Source organism: Salvelinus namaycush, chromosome 5 (assembly GCF_016432855.1).
Source record: "Salvelinus namaycush isolate Seneca chromosome 5, SaNama_1.0, whole genome shotgun sequence".
Lineage (NCBI taxonomy): Eukaryota > Metazoa > Chordata > Actinopteri > Salmoniformes > Salmonidae > Salvelinus > Salvelinus namaycush.
This window is the reverse complement of record NC_052311.1, coordinates 63,753,808-63,773,512: the sequence shown is the minus strand read 5'-3', so window position 1 is coordinate 63,773,512 and position 19,705 is coordinate 63,753,808. Positions and strand designations below refer to the sequence as shown.

Below are 19,705 nucleotides of genomic sequence, written 5' to 3'. Positions count from 1 at the left end.
TGACCGGAAACATGACCGAATACAAACTATTGTTTGTAGCTATTCCCTCCGCAAGGCAATCAAACAAGCTAAGCGTCAGTATAGAGACAAAGTAGAGTCACAATTCAACGGCTCAGACACGAGAGGTATGTGGCAGGGTCTACAGTCAATCATGGACTACAAAAGGAAAACCAGCCCCGTCGCGGACCACGATGTCTTGCTCCCAGACAAACTAAACAGCTTCTTTGCTCGCTTTGAGGACAACACAGTGCCACTGACACGGCCCGCTACCAAAACCTGCGGGCTATCCTTCACTGCAGCCAACGTGAGTAAAACATTTAAACGTGTTAACCCTCACAAGGCTGCCGGCCCAGACGGCATCCTCAGCCGAGTCCTCAGAGCATGCGCAGACCAGCTGGCTGGTGTGTTTACGGACATATTCAATCAATCCTTATCCCAGTCTGCTGTTCCCACATGCTTCAAGAGGGCCACCATTGTTCCTGTTCCCAAGAAAGCGAAGGTAACTGAGCTAAATGACTATCGCCCCGTAGCACTCACTTCCGTCATCATGAAGTGCTTTGAGAGACTAGTCAAGGACCATATCACCTCCACTCTACCTGACTCCCTAGACCCACTCCAATTTGCTTACCGCCCCAATAGGCCCACAGACGACGCAATCACGATCACACTGCACACTGCCCTAACCAATCTGGACAAGAGGAATACTTATGTAAGAATGCTGTTCATCGACTACAGCTCAGCATTTAACACCATAGTACCCTCCAAACTCGTCATTAAGCTCGAGACCCTGGGTCTCGACCCCGCCCTGTGCAACTGGGTCCTGGACTTCCTGACAGGTGGTGAGGGTAGGTAACAACATCTCCACCCCGCTGATCCTCAACACTGGGGCCCCACAAGGGTGCGTTCTCAGCCCTCTCCTGTACTCCCTGTTCACCCATGACTGCGTGGCCATGCACACCCCCAACTCAATCATCAAGTTTGCAGACGACACTACAGTGGTAGGCTTGATTACCAACAACGACGAGACGGCCTACAGGGAGGAGGTGAGGGCCCTCGAAGTGTGGTGTCAGGAAAACAACCTCACACTCAATGTCAACAAAACAAAGGAGATGATCGTGGACTTCAGGAAACAGCAGAGGGAGTAGCCCTCTATCCACATTGACGGGACAGTAGTGAAGAAGGTGGAAAGTTTTAAGTTCCTCGGCGTACACATCACGGACAAACTGAAATGGTCCACCCACACAGACAGCGTTGTGAAAGCGGCACAACAGCGCCTCTTAAACCTCGGGAGGCTGAAGAAATTCGGCTTGTCACCAAAAACAATCACAAACTTTTACAGATGCACAATCGAGAGCATCCTGTCGGGCTGCATCACCGCCTGGTACGGCAACTGCTCCGCCCACAACCGTAAGGCTCTCCAGAGGGTAGTGAGGTCTGCACAACGCATCACCGGGGGCAAATTACCAGGACACCTACACCTCCCGATGTCACAGAAAGGCCAAAAAGATCATCAAGGACAACAACCACCCGAGCCACTGCCTGTTCACCCCCCTATCATCCAGAAGGCGAGGTCAGTACAGGTGCATCAAAGCGGGGACCGAGAGACTGAAAAACAGCTTCTATCTCAAGGCCATCAGACTGTTAAACAGCCATCACTAACATTGAGTGGCTGCTGCCAACATACTGACTCACCTCTAGCTACTTTAATAATGAAAAATTGATGTAATAAATGTATCACTAGCCACTTTAAACAATGCCACTTTATATAATGTTTACATACCTTACAATACTTATCTCATATGTATATACTGTACTCTATACCATCTACTGCATCTTGCCTATGCTGTTTGGCCATCGCTTATTCATATATTTTTATGTACATATTCTTATTCATTCCTTTACACTTGTGTGTATAAGGTAGTTGTTGTGAAATTGTTAGGTTATATTACTTGTTAGATATTACTGCATGGTCGGAACTAGAAGCACAAGCATTTCGCTGCACTCGCTTTAACATCTGCTAACCATGTGTATGTGACAAATACATTTGATTTGATTTGACATATGCTGAGCACTTGTTGGCTGCTTTTCCTTCACTCTGCGGTCCAACTCATCCCAAACCATCTCAATTGCATTAAGGTCGGGTGATTGTGGAGGCCAGGTCATCTGATGCAGCACTCCATCACTCTCCTTCTTGGTCAAATATCCCTTACACAGCCTGGAGGTGTGTTGGGTCATTGTCCTGTTGAAAAACAAATGATAGTCCCACTAAGCGCAAACCAGATGGAATGGCATATCGCTGCAGAATGCTGTGGTAGCCATGCTGGTTAAGTGTTCTTTGAATTCTAAATAAATCACAGACTGTGTCACCGGCAAAGCACCCCCACACCATCACACCTCCTCCTCCATGCTTCACGGTGGGAACCACACATGCGGAGTTCATCCATTTACCTACTCTGCGTTTCACAAAGACACGGCGGTTGAAACCAATAATCTCAAATTTGGACTCATCAGATCAAGGACAGATTTCTTCCAGTCTAATGTCCATTGTTAGTTTTTCTTGGCCAAAGCAAGTCTCTTCTTCTTATTGGTGTCCTTTAGTGGTGATTTCTTGGCAGCAATTCGACCATCGAGGCCTGATTCAGGCATTCTCCTCTGAACAGTTGATGTTGAGATGTGTCTGTTACTTGAACTCTGTGAAGCATTTATTTGGGCTGCAATTTCTGTGGCTGGTAACTCTAATTAACTTATTCTCTTCAGCAGAGGTAACTCTTGGTCTTCCTTTCTTGTGGCGGTCCTCATGAGAGGCAGTTTCATCATAGTGCATGATGGTTTTTGCGATTGCATTTGAAGAAGCTTTCAAAGTTCTTGAAATTTTCCGGATTGACTAACCTTCATGTCTTAAACTAATGATGGATTGTCGTTTCTCTTTGCTTATTTGAGCTGTTCTTGCCATAATATGGACTCTGTCTTTTACCAAATAAGTCTATCTTCTGTAAACCACCCCTACCTTGTCACAACACAACTGATTGGCTCATACACATTAAGAAGGAAAGAAATTCCACAAATACATTTTTAACAAGGCACACCTGTTAATTGAAATGCTTTCCAGGTGACTAACACATGAAGCTGGTTGAGAGAATGCCAAGAGTGTGCAAAGCTGTCATCAAGGCAAAGGGGGAATACTTTGAGTAATTTCAAATAATAATTTCAAACAGATATTTTGATTTGTTTAACACTTTTTTGTTTACTACGTGATTCCATATGTGTTATTTCATATTTGTGATGTCTTCACTATTATTATACAGTGTAGAAAATAGTAAAAATAAAGAAAAACCCTTGAATGAGTAGGTGTGTCCAAACTTTTGACTGGTACTGTACATGCACCCATTATTTTAGAAGGGGCAAGAAGTACGCGAGGATGCAGGGGGGGGGGGGGGGGGGGGGGTCAACCCCCCTCCGGAAGTCGGAGAATGTATCTTTTTTTATTTATTTTTTTACATCTGAAACAGCTCTTTCTGTCACGCCCTGACTTTAGTTATATTTGCTTTCTTTATTATTTGGATAGGTCAGGGTGTGACAAGGGTGGTTTGTTTAGTTTTGTATTGTCTAGGGTTTTGTCTTGTCTAGGGTTTTTGGTTATCTATAGGGATTTTGTATTGTCTAGGGGTATGTAGGTTTATGGTGGACTGAATGGGTTCCCAATCAGAGACAGCTGTTTATCGTTGTCTCTGATTGGGGAGCCTATTTAGGTTGCCATTTTCCATGTTGGTTTTGTGGGTAGTTGTCCATGTTTAGTTGCCTGGATGCACTACGTTGGCCTCACGTGTCGTTTGGATATTTATTGTGTTGTTGGTGACATCGTTAAATAAAGAAGTATGTACGCTCAAAACGCTGCACCTTGGTCCACTCCTTTAAACGGCCGTGACAGAACTACCCACCACCAAATGACCAAGCAGCGTGGTATCGAGGAGCAGATGGTTCAGGACTCCTGGACTTGGGAGGAGATATTGGACGGACAGGGACCCTGGAGACAGGCTGGGGAATATTGCCGCCCGAAGGAAGAGCTAGAGGCAGCGATATGAGGCAAGGCAGCGCAGCAGGCACGAGAGGCGGAGTCTGTCCGGGGGGCACACGGGGAGATTGGCGGAGTCAGGCGATAGACCTGAGCCAACTCCCCGTGCTTACCGGAAGCAGCGTGGTACTGGTCAGGCACTGTGTTATGCGGTGAAGCGCACGGTGTCGCCAGTGCGCGCTCATAGCCCGGAGCGCTATAGGTCAGCCCCCCGCAAGTGCCATGCGAGAGTGGGCATCCAGTCAGGGCGGATTGTGCCAGCTCAGCGTGTTTGGTCTCCAGTGCGCCGTTTCGGCCCAGGGTATCCTGCGCCGGCTCTGCGTACTGTGTCTCGGGGTGCTGGCTGGGTTCAGTTCGTCCTATGCCTGCACTCCGCCCGTGCCGGGCGAAAGTGGGCATTGAGCTTAATGGAGAGGTGCGAGCGTTGAGAACCAGATCTCCAGTGCTCCCCCACAGCCCGGTTCGACCTGTGCCTGCACTCTGGAGGGGCCGGGCTAAAGTGGGCATTCAGCCTGGAGGAGTGGTGCCAAGGCTGCGCACCAGAGCTCCAGTGCTCCCCCACAGCCCGGTTCATCCGGTGCCTCCTCTGCGCACCAGGCCTCCTGTAGGTCTCCCCAGCCTGGTGGGCCCTGTGGCAGCCCCACGCACTACGCTGTCTCTGCGTCTCCTCCCTCCAGAGTCTTCCTCCAGTCCGGACCCTCCAGCGACGCCCTCCGGCCCGGAGCTGCCGGAGTCGCCCTCCGGCCCGGCGCTGCCGGAGTCACCCCCCTGTCCGGCGCTGCCGGAGTCGCCCCCCTGTCCGGCGCTGCCGGAGTCGCCCCCCTGTCCGGCGCTGCCGGAGTCGCCCCCCCTGTCCGGCGCTGCCGGAGTCGCCCTCCTGTCCGGGGCCCCCTGCGAGGGTCCCCGCTCCAGAGGCGCCACCTAAGTGGGCCAAGCCTAAGGTGGAGCGGGGTCCGCGTCCCGCACCAGAGCCGCCACCGCGGTGAAATGCCCACCCAGACCCTCCCATATAGGTTTAGGTTTGCGGCCAGGAGTCCGCACCTTTGGGGGGGGGGGGGGGGGGGGTACTGTCACGCCCTGACTTTAGTTATATTTGCTTTCTTTATTATTTGGTTAGGTCAGGGTGTGACAAGTGTGGTTTGTTTAGTTTTTGTATTGTCTAGTTTTTTTTGTCTTGTCTAGGGTTTTTGGTTATCTATGGGGATTTTGTATTGTCTAGGGGTATGTAGGTTTATGGTGGCCTGAATGGGTTCCCAATCAGAGACAGCTGTTTATCGTTGTCTCTGATTGGGGAGCCTATTTAGGTTGCCATTTTCCATGTTGGTTTTGTGGGTAGTTGTCCATGTTTAGTTGCCTGGATGCACTACGTTGGCGTCACGTGTCATTTGGATATTTATTGTTTTTGTTGGTGACATCGTTAAATAAAGAAGTATGTACGCTCAAAACGCTGCGCCTTGGTCCACTCCTTTAAACGGCCGTGACACTTTCCTGCAAACTGGAGCCATAATTATTATGCCTCTTTACCTGTTCAATTGTCATTTTAATTAATGATGCACATTGATTCTTTAAGAACTTTTATGCTTTAGGAGTTTAGCACAACTGCTATACTGGTACACTACATGACCAAAAATATGTGGTCACCTGCTCGTCGAACATCTCAATCCAAAATAAGGGGCATTAATATAGAGTTGGTCCCCCCTTTGCTGCTATAACAGTCTCCACTCTTCTGGGAAGGTTTTCCACTAGCCGGAACATTGCTGCAGGGACTTCCATTCAGCCACAAGAGCTTTAGTGAGGTCGTGCACTGATGTTGGGCAATTAGGCCTGGCTCACAGTCGGCGTTCCAATTCATCCCAAAGGTGTTCGATGGGGTTGAGGTCAAGGTTCTGTGCAGGCCAGTCAAGTTCTTCCACACCGATCTCGACAAAACATTTATGTATGAACCTCGCTTTGTGCACGGGGCATTGTCATGCTTAAACAGGAAAGGGCCTTCCCCAAATTGTTGCCATAAAGTTGGAAGCACAGAATCATCTAGAATGTCATTGTATGCTGTAACGTTAAGATTTCCCTTCGCTGGAACTAAGGGGCCTAGCCCGAACCATGAAAAACAGCCCCAGACCATTATTGATCCTCCACCAAACTTTACAGTTGGCACTTTGCATTTGAGCAAGTAGCGTTCTCCTGGCATCCGCTAAACCCAAATTCGTCAATCGGACTGCCAGATGGTGACGCGTAATTCATCACTCCAGAAAACGCGCTTCCACTTCTCCAGAGTCCAATGGCAGCGAGCTTTACACCAGTCCAGCTGATGTTTGTCATTGTGTATGGTGATCTTAGGCTTGTGTGTGGCTGCTTGGCCATGGAAACCCATTTCATGATACTCCCGACAAACAGTTATTGTGATGATGTTGCTTCCAGAAGCCGTTTGGAACTCGGTAGTGAGTGCTGCAACTGAGGACAGACGATTTTTACACGCTACGTGCTTCAGCACTCAGCGGTCCTGTTCTGTGAGCTTGTGTGGCCTACCACTTCGCAGCTGAGCCATTGTTGCTCCTAGACGTTCCCACTTCACAAAAACACCACTTGCAATTGACCGGGCAGCTCTAGCAGGGCAGACATTTGATGAACTGACTTGTTAGAAAAGATGGCATCCTCTGACGGTGCCACGTTGAATGTCACTGAGCTCTTAAGTATGTTCCCTTCTACTGCCAATTTGTGTCTATGGAGATTGTATGGCTGTGTGCTCGATTTTATAAACCTGTCAGCAACAAGTGTGGCTGAAAATAGATGAATCCACTAATTTGAAGTAGTGCCATATACTTTTGGCCATGTGGTGTGTATTGTATCGTAAGACAAGAATTAAAACAATTTTTGTATTTTCTAAAGTCTAGCAACCTTGCCAGCTGGCATGCCTGCTAAGCTAGTTAGACAAGCCATTCTAACTTAATTGATAGCCTGAAATGACAAGGTAGCTAGTTACGAGGTTGTGAGATTGGGAACCCATCTACCTGGCTAGCTAAAACAAACTTTATAAAATTGCTAGGTGGCTAGTATGACAGAGAAACCTATTGTGACCACGGCACTCAGAACAGGTTCCGGTAGCAAAATGTAATAGAATTCTTAAATTGTTTAGCTGGTCCGCACTCAAAAAAGAGATTCAAGGTTAATTTTGAGTATTTATTTCATTCAAGGGTGGGTAGATAGACAAACATTTCAGCCTTCGTCAGTGTCATCAGCATCCCCTCTGAAGGTGCACTTCATTAATGCTTGTTTTATTTATTAATCAAGAAGGAATCAACATAGCTTGATCAAATTAATTTACAAACAGTCCTGCCCATCACTGGCAGCTAAAATCAGATGAAACGCTGTGTGTCACTCGACACTCTCTCCTCCTTCACTCATGATACTGTCTTCACACATATCTTTGCTTAGTGGTTCACCTAGGAAGGAACCACTTACTAGGAAGAATATGGGGGAGGGGGCACTGATTAGGATGCTGTATACACTTTCATCATGGTTTTAAGCTATTTTTATGGAGTATGTAGGAGAGACTATATGTGTGTGCCTGAGTGTGTTTGCATGTGTGTGTCAAAATGTGTGTGTGCCCCGTATGGGTATGACGCCTCTGCATTCATGCTTGCATCACACGTATACTATATAATAACAATATAATGATCTGTTTTGCTGTCTTAAACCTCAGATCTATCTTACTTCCTGGTCATCCTCAGGCTCTTCCTGTTCCACATCTAAACCCAGAGCGCTGTGGCGAATCATCTGCCAGCATGCCAGGGACTTCCTGTTTCCATCTATCTCACCCCTGTGTTTGGGTCTGATCAGAGGGCTTCCAGGTCCTTTTGACATGTCAGTGTTCTCCGTCTCCTCCCGCTCCTTGCTCTGGTCCTCATCCTTAGAGAAGGCTTGGATGTAGCGACGCATCTTTTGCACCAGTGGGTCGTTGCGATCTTCAACCCTGCAATGGAGACATTAAGAGTCATTATAATATAAAGCCTGTATATGACAGGATGGGGAAACACTATTAACACCACCACACCTAAGACAGAGAGTACAGTAATAGGCCAGTTAGATGAAGTGTTGTTGTCTTACCGGAGGTACCACCGCTCCCCCAGGCCGTAGAGCAGACCACACACCCCCAGCCGGGGCCACAGGCAGCGGGGCAACCTCCTCTCCAACATCAGGGTAGTAGCCACCACCTACACAGTGAGCAGGGACAAAGGACATAAGGATCATTAGAATGGCACTGATTGGGATGCTGTATACACTTTCATCATGGTTGTAAGCTATTTTTATGGAGTATGTAAAAATTTGATTTGATGTAGGAGAGACTATGTGTGTGTGCCTGAGTGTGTATGTGCATGTGTGTGTGTCAAAATGTGTTTGTGTGTGTGTGTGGCACACCTGTGTCCTCCAGAGCTCGTCCCTCTCCTGGGCAACTCTCCATTGTGTATCACTCATCATGGCTGTGAGTAGGTTGAGCAGCAGTATGTAGGAGACCACAGAGAAGGTGCAGTGCAGCACATGGACAATAGGGGGCGTTGTGATGGTGTGGTCCACTGGCAGGTCTATCAGACCCACACTCAGCTCAAACTGGGAGAACAGAGTGATGGGGAAGGAGCGGTACGCAGGTAGAGAGTCTGGGTCCTGAGTCATGTACACCATCCACAGGGCTGGGAGGGAGGGAGGATAACCGGCAAATAAAAATAGTAATTATATTTGGTTTAATACATTTGTACTATTAATATGGTTTTTGAGTGTCTCTTTTACAGAATGTACTTACAGGTGGAAAACCCTATGAGCACGATGAAGCTCAGCCACATGAACTTGGTCAGGTCTCCAAATATAATCTAGGAGGAAATGAGACAAAACACCACAACAGTTTAATATGGGATTCAAAACAGAAAAAACATACGTTCTACAGTAACGTCACGCCAATGCTTGTGTGTGTGTGTGTGCGTGCATGCACATGTGTGTGTCTGCTTCCCTTACATACCTTCTGTATCATGATGACGTAAGGCCCCAGCATCTGAAAGCCTCGGGCAAAGAACATGACGTTGCTCCAGCCAAGCACCAGACACACAGCCATGACAACTGTCTCCCCCTGCACCCCACTGACCCTGAACACACACAGCAGCACCACCAGGAACGCATAGGCAATACTGGGGAGGAAACACAGATTATTACACAGGTTATAAACGCTACATAAACATGACAAAACACAACAACATCACTAGGTAGGTAATACATGCTACATAGGCACCAAGGTTGACTTACAGAATGACATGGAAGGGCCCCCCCAGGGCCGTCTGTCCAAAGTAATGCTTGGCCCCCACTCTCAGCATATCTGGGATCTTAGGGATTGGGAATAACACAGATTATATTGACAGCCAATAATGTGATCTAATCTACCGTGTAAATATAAGTGACATGTAAAACTATTGGGTGATGTATGTTTTACCTCCAGTAGCAGAATAACCAGGGCACCCAGGACACTGATCATCTCTCCTGCCAGACGCAAGTTGTCCCCATAGGTCACATAACTCTCCTACAGGGACAGGGACAGAGAACAGGGCACGTGGATCACAAAGGGTTCATTTGAACACCTCTGATTGAGGTTTGCACACAGGCTGTCATATGAAGATGCCTTCATGTCTCCCCCACCTTCAGAGTTTTCTGCACGCGGATGGTTTTGTCCATGTCAGATACAGTGTAATTCTCTGGAGCATCCTTTAGAGGGCGATACACACAACACAGTGTGAAGGTCCCAATGTACAGGAGGTACAGCAGCAGCAACAACCTGTACACAACACAATAATAACATTACAACATTAAACATAAACAAATGACAGCATCTCAAACACAACATCAGAACATAATCCACTGTATGTGTTGTTACCTAAAGTAGTGTTTTCCATAGAGGTTCCACTTGAGACTGACCAATTGCCTAACAGGAGTCACTTCCAGTATCCTCCTTGCCTGAAGTAGGAGATCATCATCAGTTTCCCTGTACTGTATATTACAATGTATCATGTTTGTGTACTGTACTGTACCTCTCTCCTCTGGCTGCCCACGATGAGCTCAAGCACAGAGCAGTCGTCGTCGGCGACCAAGGAGTCGATCTCTGTGAGGTCATAGAGGTTAGAGGTCAAGGGTCCCAGGTTCCACTGGTTGATTCGCCTCCGATTGACCAGGTGCTGGAATGCCTGGAAGGGACAGATGTTGTTTTATTTTTATTTTTTACTTTCTATCCCTCTATCCATGCTCACCACAAGGTTGCCCTCTTTGGCAGCCAGTTTGAAGGGCGTTAAGCCATGGTAGTTGGGCACCATGTCCAGTGGCACAGCCTGGTCCAGCTCAACGTCACGTGCCAACAGCAGATCCAACGCCAGGCATGCTATAGTCTTATTGGGCTGCAGGACCAGGATGTGGAGCACTGTGTTACCTAGGGGGGAGAGAGGGAGATATTAAACTGCTGAAAATGGGAGAATAGAGAGGGGAGGGGCAGAACGAGGAGAAGAAAGAGTAATGTTTCATACCAATGGAGTCCTGGGCCCTGGTGCTGGCTCCTGCGTTGATCACCATGGAGATGATGTCCTGATTCCCCACACAGGCCGCAAATGCCAGAATGTGCTCACCTAAAGTAAAGCCCACGGAATCAAATAACCACATTTCCCAAAATGCATTGCTCTACTCCTTACAGACCACAAACAATCATCTTACCATAGTAGAGCAGCCCTCCTCTTCTCTTCCTGAAGTACAGGCCTGTGACTCTGGGCGTGGCCACATCCGCCCCTCGACCAATCAGACTGCGGACCAGGTTAAAGTTCTGATTCACCACGGCAATGTGGAGAGGTGTCATGCCTGATTGAGAGCGAGTAAGAGAGAGAGAATATATGATTGTGTGATTAAATATCTGTGTGAGTTTTATGATATCATAGTGTATTTGTTCATTGTGTGTGAGAGTTTATGTACCAAGGAAGAGGTCAGAGGTCATGGGCTCATTGATGAGTTCAGGTGCTCCGTCCATCAGAGCTAAAGCAGCTTCCATGTTATCATTCATAACTGCCACATGCAGCGCGGTCTCCCCCAGAGCACCTCTCTCAAAGATGTTAGTGGATGCACTGTCCAGAAGTTTCTTAATGCAACCTGCACTGTTCTCTTTGGCGGCAAAAAAGAGAGGGACGCCATTTGTCCTATGGGAGAGAGAGTGTGTTTGCAAGTTTGAATTCAAATCCTGCATTCATAACATGTCGTAATTATCAGCATATGACTGGGAAAAATCCACTTGAATGCTCCTCCAGCTGGTAATTACTAGTGGGAAACTGTCTATCATCTCTGAGCGCAGACTTCTCCCACATGCTGAGCTCTGATGTCACATTCCACTGAGCACAGACATCAGTTCAACGTCTAATTTTGATTTACATTTGGTTGAGTTGTCAGCTATTGTGAATTCAACAGGAAATCAACAAAAAATGTGGCCTTGTCATTGGATTTAGGTTAAAATGCCCTTATGTTGATGACTTTTTCCAAATCCAATAAGTTTCCCATGTTGATTCAAAATAGATCACATAGATTTCTTGGGTTGAAATGAAGTGGAAACAACGTTGATTTGCCAAGTGGGATACTAAGGAAATTACCTCGATAGCAGTATTTTTGGCAGTTAAGTGCAACAACAAAACATAATAAAAAAATACAAACGATTAATAACCTCTTTGGGCTGGGGGGCAGTATTTTGACGTTTGGATGACAAGCGTGCCCAAAGTAAACTGCCTATTACTCAGGCCCAGAAGCTAGGATATGCATATAATTGGTCGATTTGGATAGAAAACACTCTAAAGTTTCTAAAACTGTTAAAATAATGTCTGTGAGTATAACAGAACTGATATGGCAGGCGAAAACCCGAGGACAAACCATCCAGAAAAAATACATTTTCAGCCCAAGATTGATTCCTATGGCTGTCATTTTTAAAATGAAGGGAATACCTCCCAGATTGTAGTTCCTAGGGCTTCCACTAGATGTCAACAGTCTTTAGAAAGAATTTCAGGCTTGTTTTTGGAAAAATGAGCTAGAATTTGTAGTTTTTCTAAGTTGCTCCCATTTTGGCTGTAGTGTTTGTTACGCGTTCTGGTGAATGCGCATACTTTGTTGTTTATCTCCGGTAATGACAATAATGATTCTCCGTCTTAAATTTGATCGTTTATTAATGTATTAGGGTACCCGAGGTTTGATTATAAACATTGTTTGAGTTGTTTGGAGAAGTTTATTGGTAACGTTTGGGATTCATTGTGTATGCATTTTGAAGGAGGGAAACCGGTGGATTATTGAATGAAGCGCGGCAGCTAAACTGAGTTTTTGAGGGTATAAAGACGGACTTTATCGAACAAAATGACCATTTGTGATGTAGCTGGGACCTTTTGGAGTGCCAACAGAAGATCTTCAAAGGTAAGTGATTTATTTTATCGCTATTTCTGACTTTTGTGGCGCATGTGCCTGGTTAGAAAATGTTTTTAATGCTTTTGTGTGCTGGGCGCTGTCCTCAGATAATCGCATGGTGTGCTTTCGTCGTAAAGCCTTTTTGAAATCTGACACAGCGGCTGGATTAACAAGTTAAGCTTTTAACTGATGTATGACACTTGTATTTTCATGAATGTTAAATATTACTTTTTCTGTAATTTGAATTTCGCGCTCTGCAATTTCACCGGAAGTTGTCGAGATGGGACGCTAGCATCCCACTGATCTGCAAGAATTAATATGGTTTTGGATCACTACAATTTGTTTATGAGCATGATAGCTGTACTTTTAGTTTATGGTTGACGCAGCTTGTTTGCCATTACAGGCTGACTACACCGCTCGCATCGCGTGTGCGAGTGTTGCAAAATAAATGTAGAAATCTATATTATTCAATTATTGCACCCACACACTGCTTGTGCGCACCATCGAGCGTCTGCATTGCCATGGGCTAAAATAGAAGTCAGTTCTATTTGTGACGCAGATCGCGCTGCCTCTCCCATCTCCTCATTGGTTTATAGAAGCAGGTACCCACATGCCATCTCCTCATTGGGTATACCCACGTAGGTGACTGAAAGACGAAATAGGTTGGTGACGGTAACATAATTTATGAAAGTTGCCAATCGCAATACAGTCGTGGCCAAAAGTTTTGAGAATGACACAAATATTAATTTTCACAAAGTCTGCTGCCTCAGTTTGTATGATGGCAATTTGCATATACTCCATAATGTTATGAAGAGTGATCAGATGAATTGCAAATAATTGCAAAGTCCCTCTTTGCCATGCAAATGAACTGAATCCCCAAAAAACATTTCCACTGCATTTCAGCCCTGCCACAAAAGGACCAGCTGACATCATGTCAGTGATTCTGTCGTTAACACAGGTGTGAGTGTTGACGAGGACAAGGCTGGAGATCACGCTGTCATGCTGATTGAGTTCAAATAACAGACTGGAAGCTTCAAAAGGAGGGTGGTGCTTGGAATCATTGTTCTTCCTCTGTCAATCATGGTTACCTGCAAGGAAACATGTGCCGTCATCATTGTTTTGCACAAAAAGGGCTTCACAGGCAAGAATATTGCTGCCAGTAAGATTGCACCTAAATCAACCATTTATCGGATCATCAAGAACTTCAAGGAGAGCAGTTCAATTGTTGTGAAGAAGGCTTCAGGGCGCCCAAGAAAGTCCAGCAAGCGCCAGGACCGTCTCCTAAAGTTGATTCAGCTGCGGGATCGGGGCACCACCAGTACAGCGCTTGCTCAGGAATGGCAGCAGGCAGGTGTGAGTGCATCTGCACGCACAGTGAGGCAAAGACTTTTGGAGAATGGCCTGGTGTCAAGAAGGGCAGCAAAGAAGCCACTTCTCTCCAGGAAAAACATCAGGGACAGACTCATATTCTGCAAAGGGTACAGGGATTGAACTGCTGAGGACTGGGGTAAAGTCATTTTCTCTGATGAATCCCCTTTCCGATTGTTTGGGGTATCCGGAAAAAAGCTTGTCCGGAGAAGACAAGGTGAGCACTACCATCAGTCCTGTGTCATGCCAACAGTAAAGCATCCTGAGACCATTCTTGTGTGGGGTTGCTTCTCAGTCAAGGGAGTGGGCTCACTCACAATTTTGCCTAAGAACTCAGCCATGAATAAAGAATGGTACCAACACATCCTCCGAGAGCAACTTCTCCCAACCATCCAGGAACAGTTTGGTGACGAACAATGCCTTTTCCAGCCTGATGGAGCACCTTGCCACAAGACAAAAGTGATAACTAAGTGCTCGGGGAACAAAACATTGATATTTTGGGTCCATGGCCAGGAAACTCCCCAGACCTTAATCCCATTGAGAACTTGTGGTCAATCCTCAAGAGGCGGGTGGACAAACAAAAACCCACAAATTCTGACAAACTCCAAGCTTTGATTATGGAAGAATGGGCTGCCATCAGTCAGGATGTGGCCCAGAAGTTAATTGACAGCATGCCAGAGCGGATTGCAGAGGTCTTGAAAAAGAAGGGTCAAAACGGCAAATATTGACTCTTTGCATCAACTTCATGTAATTATCAATAAAAGCCTTTGACACTTATGAAATGCTTGTAATTATACTTCAGTATTCCATAGTAACATCTGACAAAAATACCTAAAGATACTGAAGCAGCAAACTTTGTGACAATTAATATTTGTGTCATTCTCAAAACTTTTGGCCACGACTGTATAAAGTCAAGAGAAGAAAAGGCCTGGAAGGAGAGATGACTAGAAACGATTCGGTTGACCGTTTTATGTGTGGATTAATTGGTGGAGTAGATTGCATTTCAGATAAAATAACAACTCAATGTTTATATTCCAGGACAAATTAGCTAGCAACAGCAAGCTAGCTAAATAGGACAAATTAGCTAGCAACAGAAAGCTAGCTAAATAGGACAAATTAGCTAGAAAGTGCAGGCTAGCTAGCTAAATTGCCATAAATGTTTAATGCTATTCGACCTGTCCCCAGATTAATATAATTGGTTCAGAGTTTGTTTTGAAATTTGAACCTGCGTGTCGTGATTGCGTTTGGTGTGGGGGGACAAAATACATTTATGCACGATGCGCACGCGCGCAGCCGGTTTGGGTTTAGCCAATCAGCGTTCAAAGCATGTGAACACACACAACTCGTTGCTTCCAGGTTACAATTAGTATTTTCAGAGTTTCCCACTTGTAATAATATAATATCAACCAATACCTGACAGTCGCTGTTATTTTTTACCAATAGGAAACTCACCTTTTGTTCTGCAGCAAAAAAGTTTCATCCAGCATCTCTTTCCACCCCTTCCTGTTCTGGAGGCGGAACCTAAGCTGGCTCCACCAATGGTTGAGCTCACCTGGAGCAGATCTTGCCAAGGGCGGGGCCATCCTCTCATATGGTTAGTCAATTTGAAATGGCTGGAAGGAGAGAGAGGTGCATGTGTGTGAGAGAAATTGAGTGTCAGAAACAGAGATGTTCTACCATCAGATTTAACTCAGAAAGAAATACATCCTTCTCCTTATGTACTAGGGACTCAAATCAAATCTAGAATGTGTGAGCTGTCAGCAAACTAACTGACAGATCATTCAGGTCTGCACCATTCCACAGACCAGAGCTGAACCTGAATCAGAGGTCCATATTTCCCCATTAATCCAGGCAAAGGAAGATGTCCACAATAACGTAGTTTTTCTCTATTCTATCCTATTCTAAACAGTTCTGTAAAATGTAAAAGGTTAACACTTATTGTTCCACAAAAAGAGTGCCTTTTGCATCCCTTCGATATTTCAAGTAGAAATTGTGCACCAATATTGCATTTTAAGACCCTGATATATTAAATGAAGTGCCCTTGACATTTAAAAAATATTTGTTACATTTTATTCGTTTTAGCAGATGCTCTTATCCAGAGCGAATTAAAGTAGTCAGTGCGTACATTTTGTACTGAATTCCCCCCGTGGGAATCAAACCCACAGCAACCCTGACGTTGCAAGCGCCATGTACTACCAACTGAGCAACACACGAAATTAACTGATACACTTCGAGAAAACAACCGCTCACATATCCAAGATTGTGTCCCAAATGTCACCCCATAGCCTATGTAATACACGACTCCTGACCAGAGCCCTATGGCCCTGGTCTAAAGTGGTGCTCTTTAACAGGGAATAGGGTGCCATCTGGGACACAGCCTTAGAAAGGCCATTCTCTCCTTCTCTTATCGCTTTAATACATACCATATGGAGAATTCAATATATCAGATTTTTTTGATGAATAAAGACTTGCTAAAGTACCCAAATTCAGTATTTTGACATGTCCCTCTGTGCACCCTATGTGACTTCTAGGAAGATTGCTACCCACTTAACCCAAACATTTCTCTTAAGTTTTCGCCAAAGTCATTTTTGAAAATGATTGTCCCTCATTTTAAGGTCAACCCTGTTGTGTGAACTGAACTCTCAATTCAAAATGGGTAAACTGTTCCTTTTAAAATATTTTTTTCTAAAGAAGCATTTAACATCTAATAGTCAAATCATAGTGTAAAAGCAGGTGAGCTGGTTCTACTCTTTTTGGCCATTTTATGTTGTTTTGTGGTGGAATACTAAGCGGGTCAAGCTCAACACGCCAACACTATTACCCATAGATAGACAGGCTAGAATTTTTTTTAACAATTACACTTTTATTGTGAAGCTTGTATTCAATTGCCACTCCCTGTTGCAAACAACAAGCTTCAATTCTGCCTGTTACAAGGGGATTCATGGCTGATTTAAGATGAAATCGTCAACCCTGTTACTTTATTTGGCACTTTTTATAGTATTTTTTATTTTATTTTATCACTTGAGATGGCAAAAAAAACTATTATGACAGAATGTTAACATTTTGCGAAATCACTTTTTTAAAATCAAGTTATACTTCTCAAAAGGCACTGAATTGGTGGAGTGACCCACTTACCTTTTACAGAAGAAAACGGTTAGTCCTTTACTCCTAATTGACAGTCAGGTACTATGGGATTCACAGGTGGTGATCTTTATATATGGAGAGGAGGTCAAGAGGAGGGGAGGAGGTCAAGAGTAGGATAGATGTCAGAGAGAGGAGGGAGGAGAGAGGAGAGAGGGAGGGGCCAAATGGTGGAAAGGAGTAGTAGTCATAACTTGAGCATTATCTTTAGGGAAGATCCATACTTGTATTGGAATCATTTACTGCAGTATACCAAGGCTGCTTGACATTTTGCTAAAACGTTTTGAACGCTAAAGACTGCTCTGGCCTTGCGCTTGACCGTCACACTCAGTTTACCTGGCAGATGTCCTGAGTCTGGTCCATGGTCCATAGATCTCCCCCATGGCTGATTTTCAGCCCCTGCATCACCCCCATGTAAAAAATGTCAACATCATGACAGTCAACACTTTTTGGTCTTCATTCTCAGTGAACCGTTCAGATAACCGGTTCGAAAGTCATCTACCTTTCAAATGTCTCAATACTGGTGTGTAATCAAAAACCTCATATTGAGTTGAGCTTGTCTACCTGGACATATATTTGCTGTTTCAGCTGTATGATCGTATAGACACCTTACCTGTCAGGTCTATGGAAACTACTTTTGACTGGCTGTGATCTAGTTCAATCTACACTGAAAAACATACATGTTCTTAAATGGTTCTTCTTTAGCTCTTAAGGTTCCTTGGAGAACTCTTGCCCTATAAAGAACCGTTGAGTTAAGTGTGGGGTTCTTGACATGGCATCTACAGTTCTTCAGAATTCTAAAAGGTTCTTGAAATGTATGGAAACCTGCAGATGTGTCAGGTTTCCATACATTTAAAAAAAAATAGTTTTTTTCAAAATGTATGTTTTTTATGTACATTGATTGATTAATTCATCTTATGCTACTCAAATATAAATAACATACATTTTTTCTAAACTATTCCAATCTGTTACTTGGACTTATTGCACCCGTTACTGAAAGGGTTGTTTCAGTTTAGATGTTTAAGGCAGTCTCATATCTTAGTCTTCCCAACCCTAGCACTGGCAGTCATTCTGAATGCAGGTTGTGGGTGACTAAAATATTCCAATTGTTGTATATCACCACTCTGGCTGGATTTCAATAGGAATTACACATCACTTTGCAAGTCAGCATAAAGTGAATTTCAGGCCACTGTATTAAGGTAAAACTAGGCCCTCAAAATAAGGCCTTTTGAAATAGGTAATGTATTTTCTTTACATTTTACATTTACATTTTAGTCATTTAGCAGACGCTCTTATCCAGAGCGACTTACAGTAGAGTGCATACATTTTTTTCAACAATGACAACATATTCACTTAGAATCTCACTTGGTGAAGGCCACAGAACTGAAAATGATTGAATGCAACAACCACGTCTCGGTCACTAGCAAACATAGTCATGGGTGGTACTGGTAAGTAGTGATGTTACGTTTAAAACTGGAGCTCTGAGGCATGCATCAAAATCGCTAAGCAGCTACCTTCAAAGCGGTGTGCCGATGCTTGTATCACTTTATCAGAAGTACTTCATCAAAGACACCCGAAGCTTTGTTTGGTCACGTGTTTTTTCAAACCTCGCAAAATGCGAGACCCCACTGATTTCTCGGTGGTTTGGGCTCTTTCGTTGATTCCAAGCTGCTTTCAAACACTGACTTCTTCTGGACACCGTACTTGCACCTGATCGGTAGCTTAGCAAGTAGAGTAGGGAACTATGGAACATTCATAGATGTGAGGGTATGAGGTTGAATCTTGTTGTAGGCACACTACTTAGAAAATAGTTTTATTTGAAACCACACTTTCTGTGCTGTTGTTCAAATAATTTGTTTTGTTTAATATAGTTTAAGCTTCTGTCTTAACCTCACTAGGGTATGTGGGATGCTAGCGTCCCACCTCGTCAACAGCCAGTGAAACTGCAGGGCGCCAAATTCAAAACAACAGAAATCCCATAATTAAAATTCCTCAAACATACAAGTATTTTACACCATTTTAAAGATACACTTGTTGTAAATCCAGCAACAGTGTCCGATTTCAAAAAGGCTTTATGACGCACACCAAACGATTATGTTAGGTCAGAGCCAAGTCACAGAAAAACACAGCCATTTTTCCAGCCAAAGAGAGGAGTCACAAAAAGCAGAAATAGAGATTAAATGAATCACTAACCTTTGATGATCTTCATCAGATGACACTCATAGGACTTCATTTTACACCATACATGTATGTTTTGTTCGATAAAGTTCATATTTATATCCAAAAATCTGAGTTTACATTGGTGCGTTATGTTCAGTAGTTCCAAAACATCCAGTGATTTTGCAGAGAGCCACATCAATTTACAGAAATACTCATAATAAACATTGCTAAAAGATACAACTGTTATGCATGGAATTTTAGATCCACTTCTCCTTAATGCAACCGCTGTGTCAGAGTTCCCAAAAACGTTACGGAAAAAGCACACCATGCAATAATCTGAGTACAGCGCTCAGAGACCAAAACAACCCAAACAGATATCCGCCATGTTGTGTAGTCAACAGAAGTCAGAAATAGCATTATAAATATTCACTTACCTTTGATGATCTTCATTAGAATGCACTCCCAGGAATCCCAGTTCCACAATAAATGTTTGTTTCGTTCGATAATGTCCATCAT

At 44.5% G+C, this 19,705-nt stretch overlaps 1 protein-coding gene across 1 annotated transcript; it reads right to left on the bottom strand.

Annotated features, from left to right (window-relative positions):
- Positions 1-7,277: 7,277 nt before the first annotated feature.
- On the bottom strand, positions 7,278-15,471 carry LOC120047723 (transient receptor potential cation channel subfamily V member 6-like). Its single transcript, XM_038993276.1, has 15 exons — positions 15,341-15,471; positions 11,060-11,280; positions 10,808-10,948; positions 10,624-10,722; positions 10,354-10,529; positions 10,138-10,290; positions 9,984-10,063; positions 9,749-9,884; positions 9,546-9,632; positions 9,362-9,438; positions 9,081-9,246; positions 8,868-8,934; positions 8,489-8,757; positions 8,177-8,283; positions 7,278-8,042 (listed from the first exon to the last, which is right to left on the bottom strand). Exons 1-15 carry the CDS (start codon positions 15,469-15,471, stop codon positions 7,775-7,777), a joined length of 2,178 nt encoding a protein of 725 aa, XP_038849204.1. The 3' UTR covers positions 7,278-7,774.
- Positions 15,472-19,705: the final 4,234 nt, after the last annotated feature.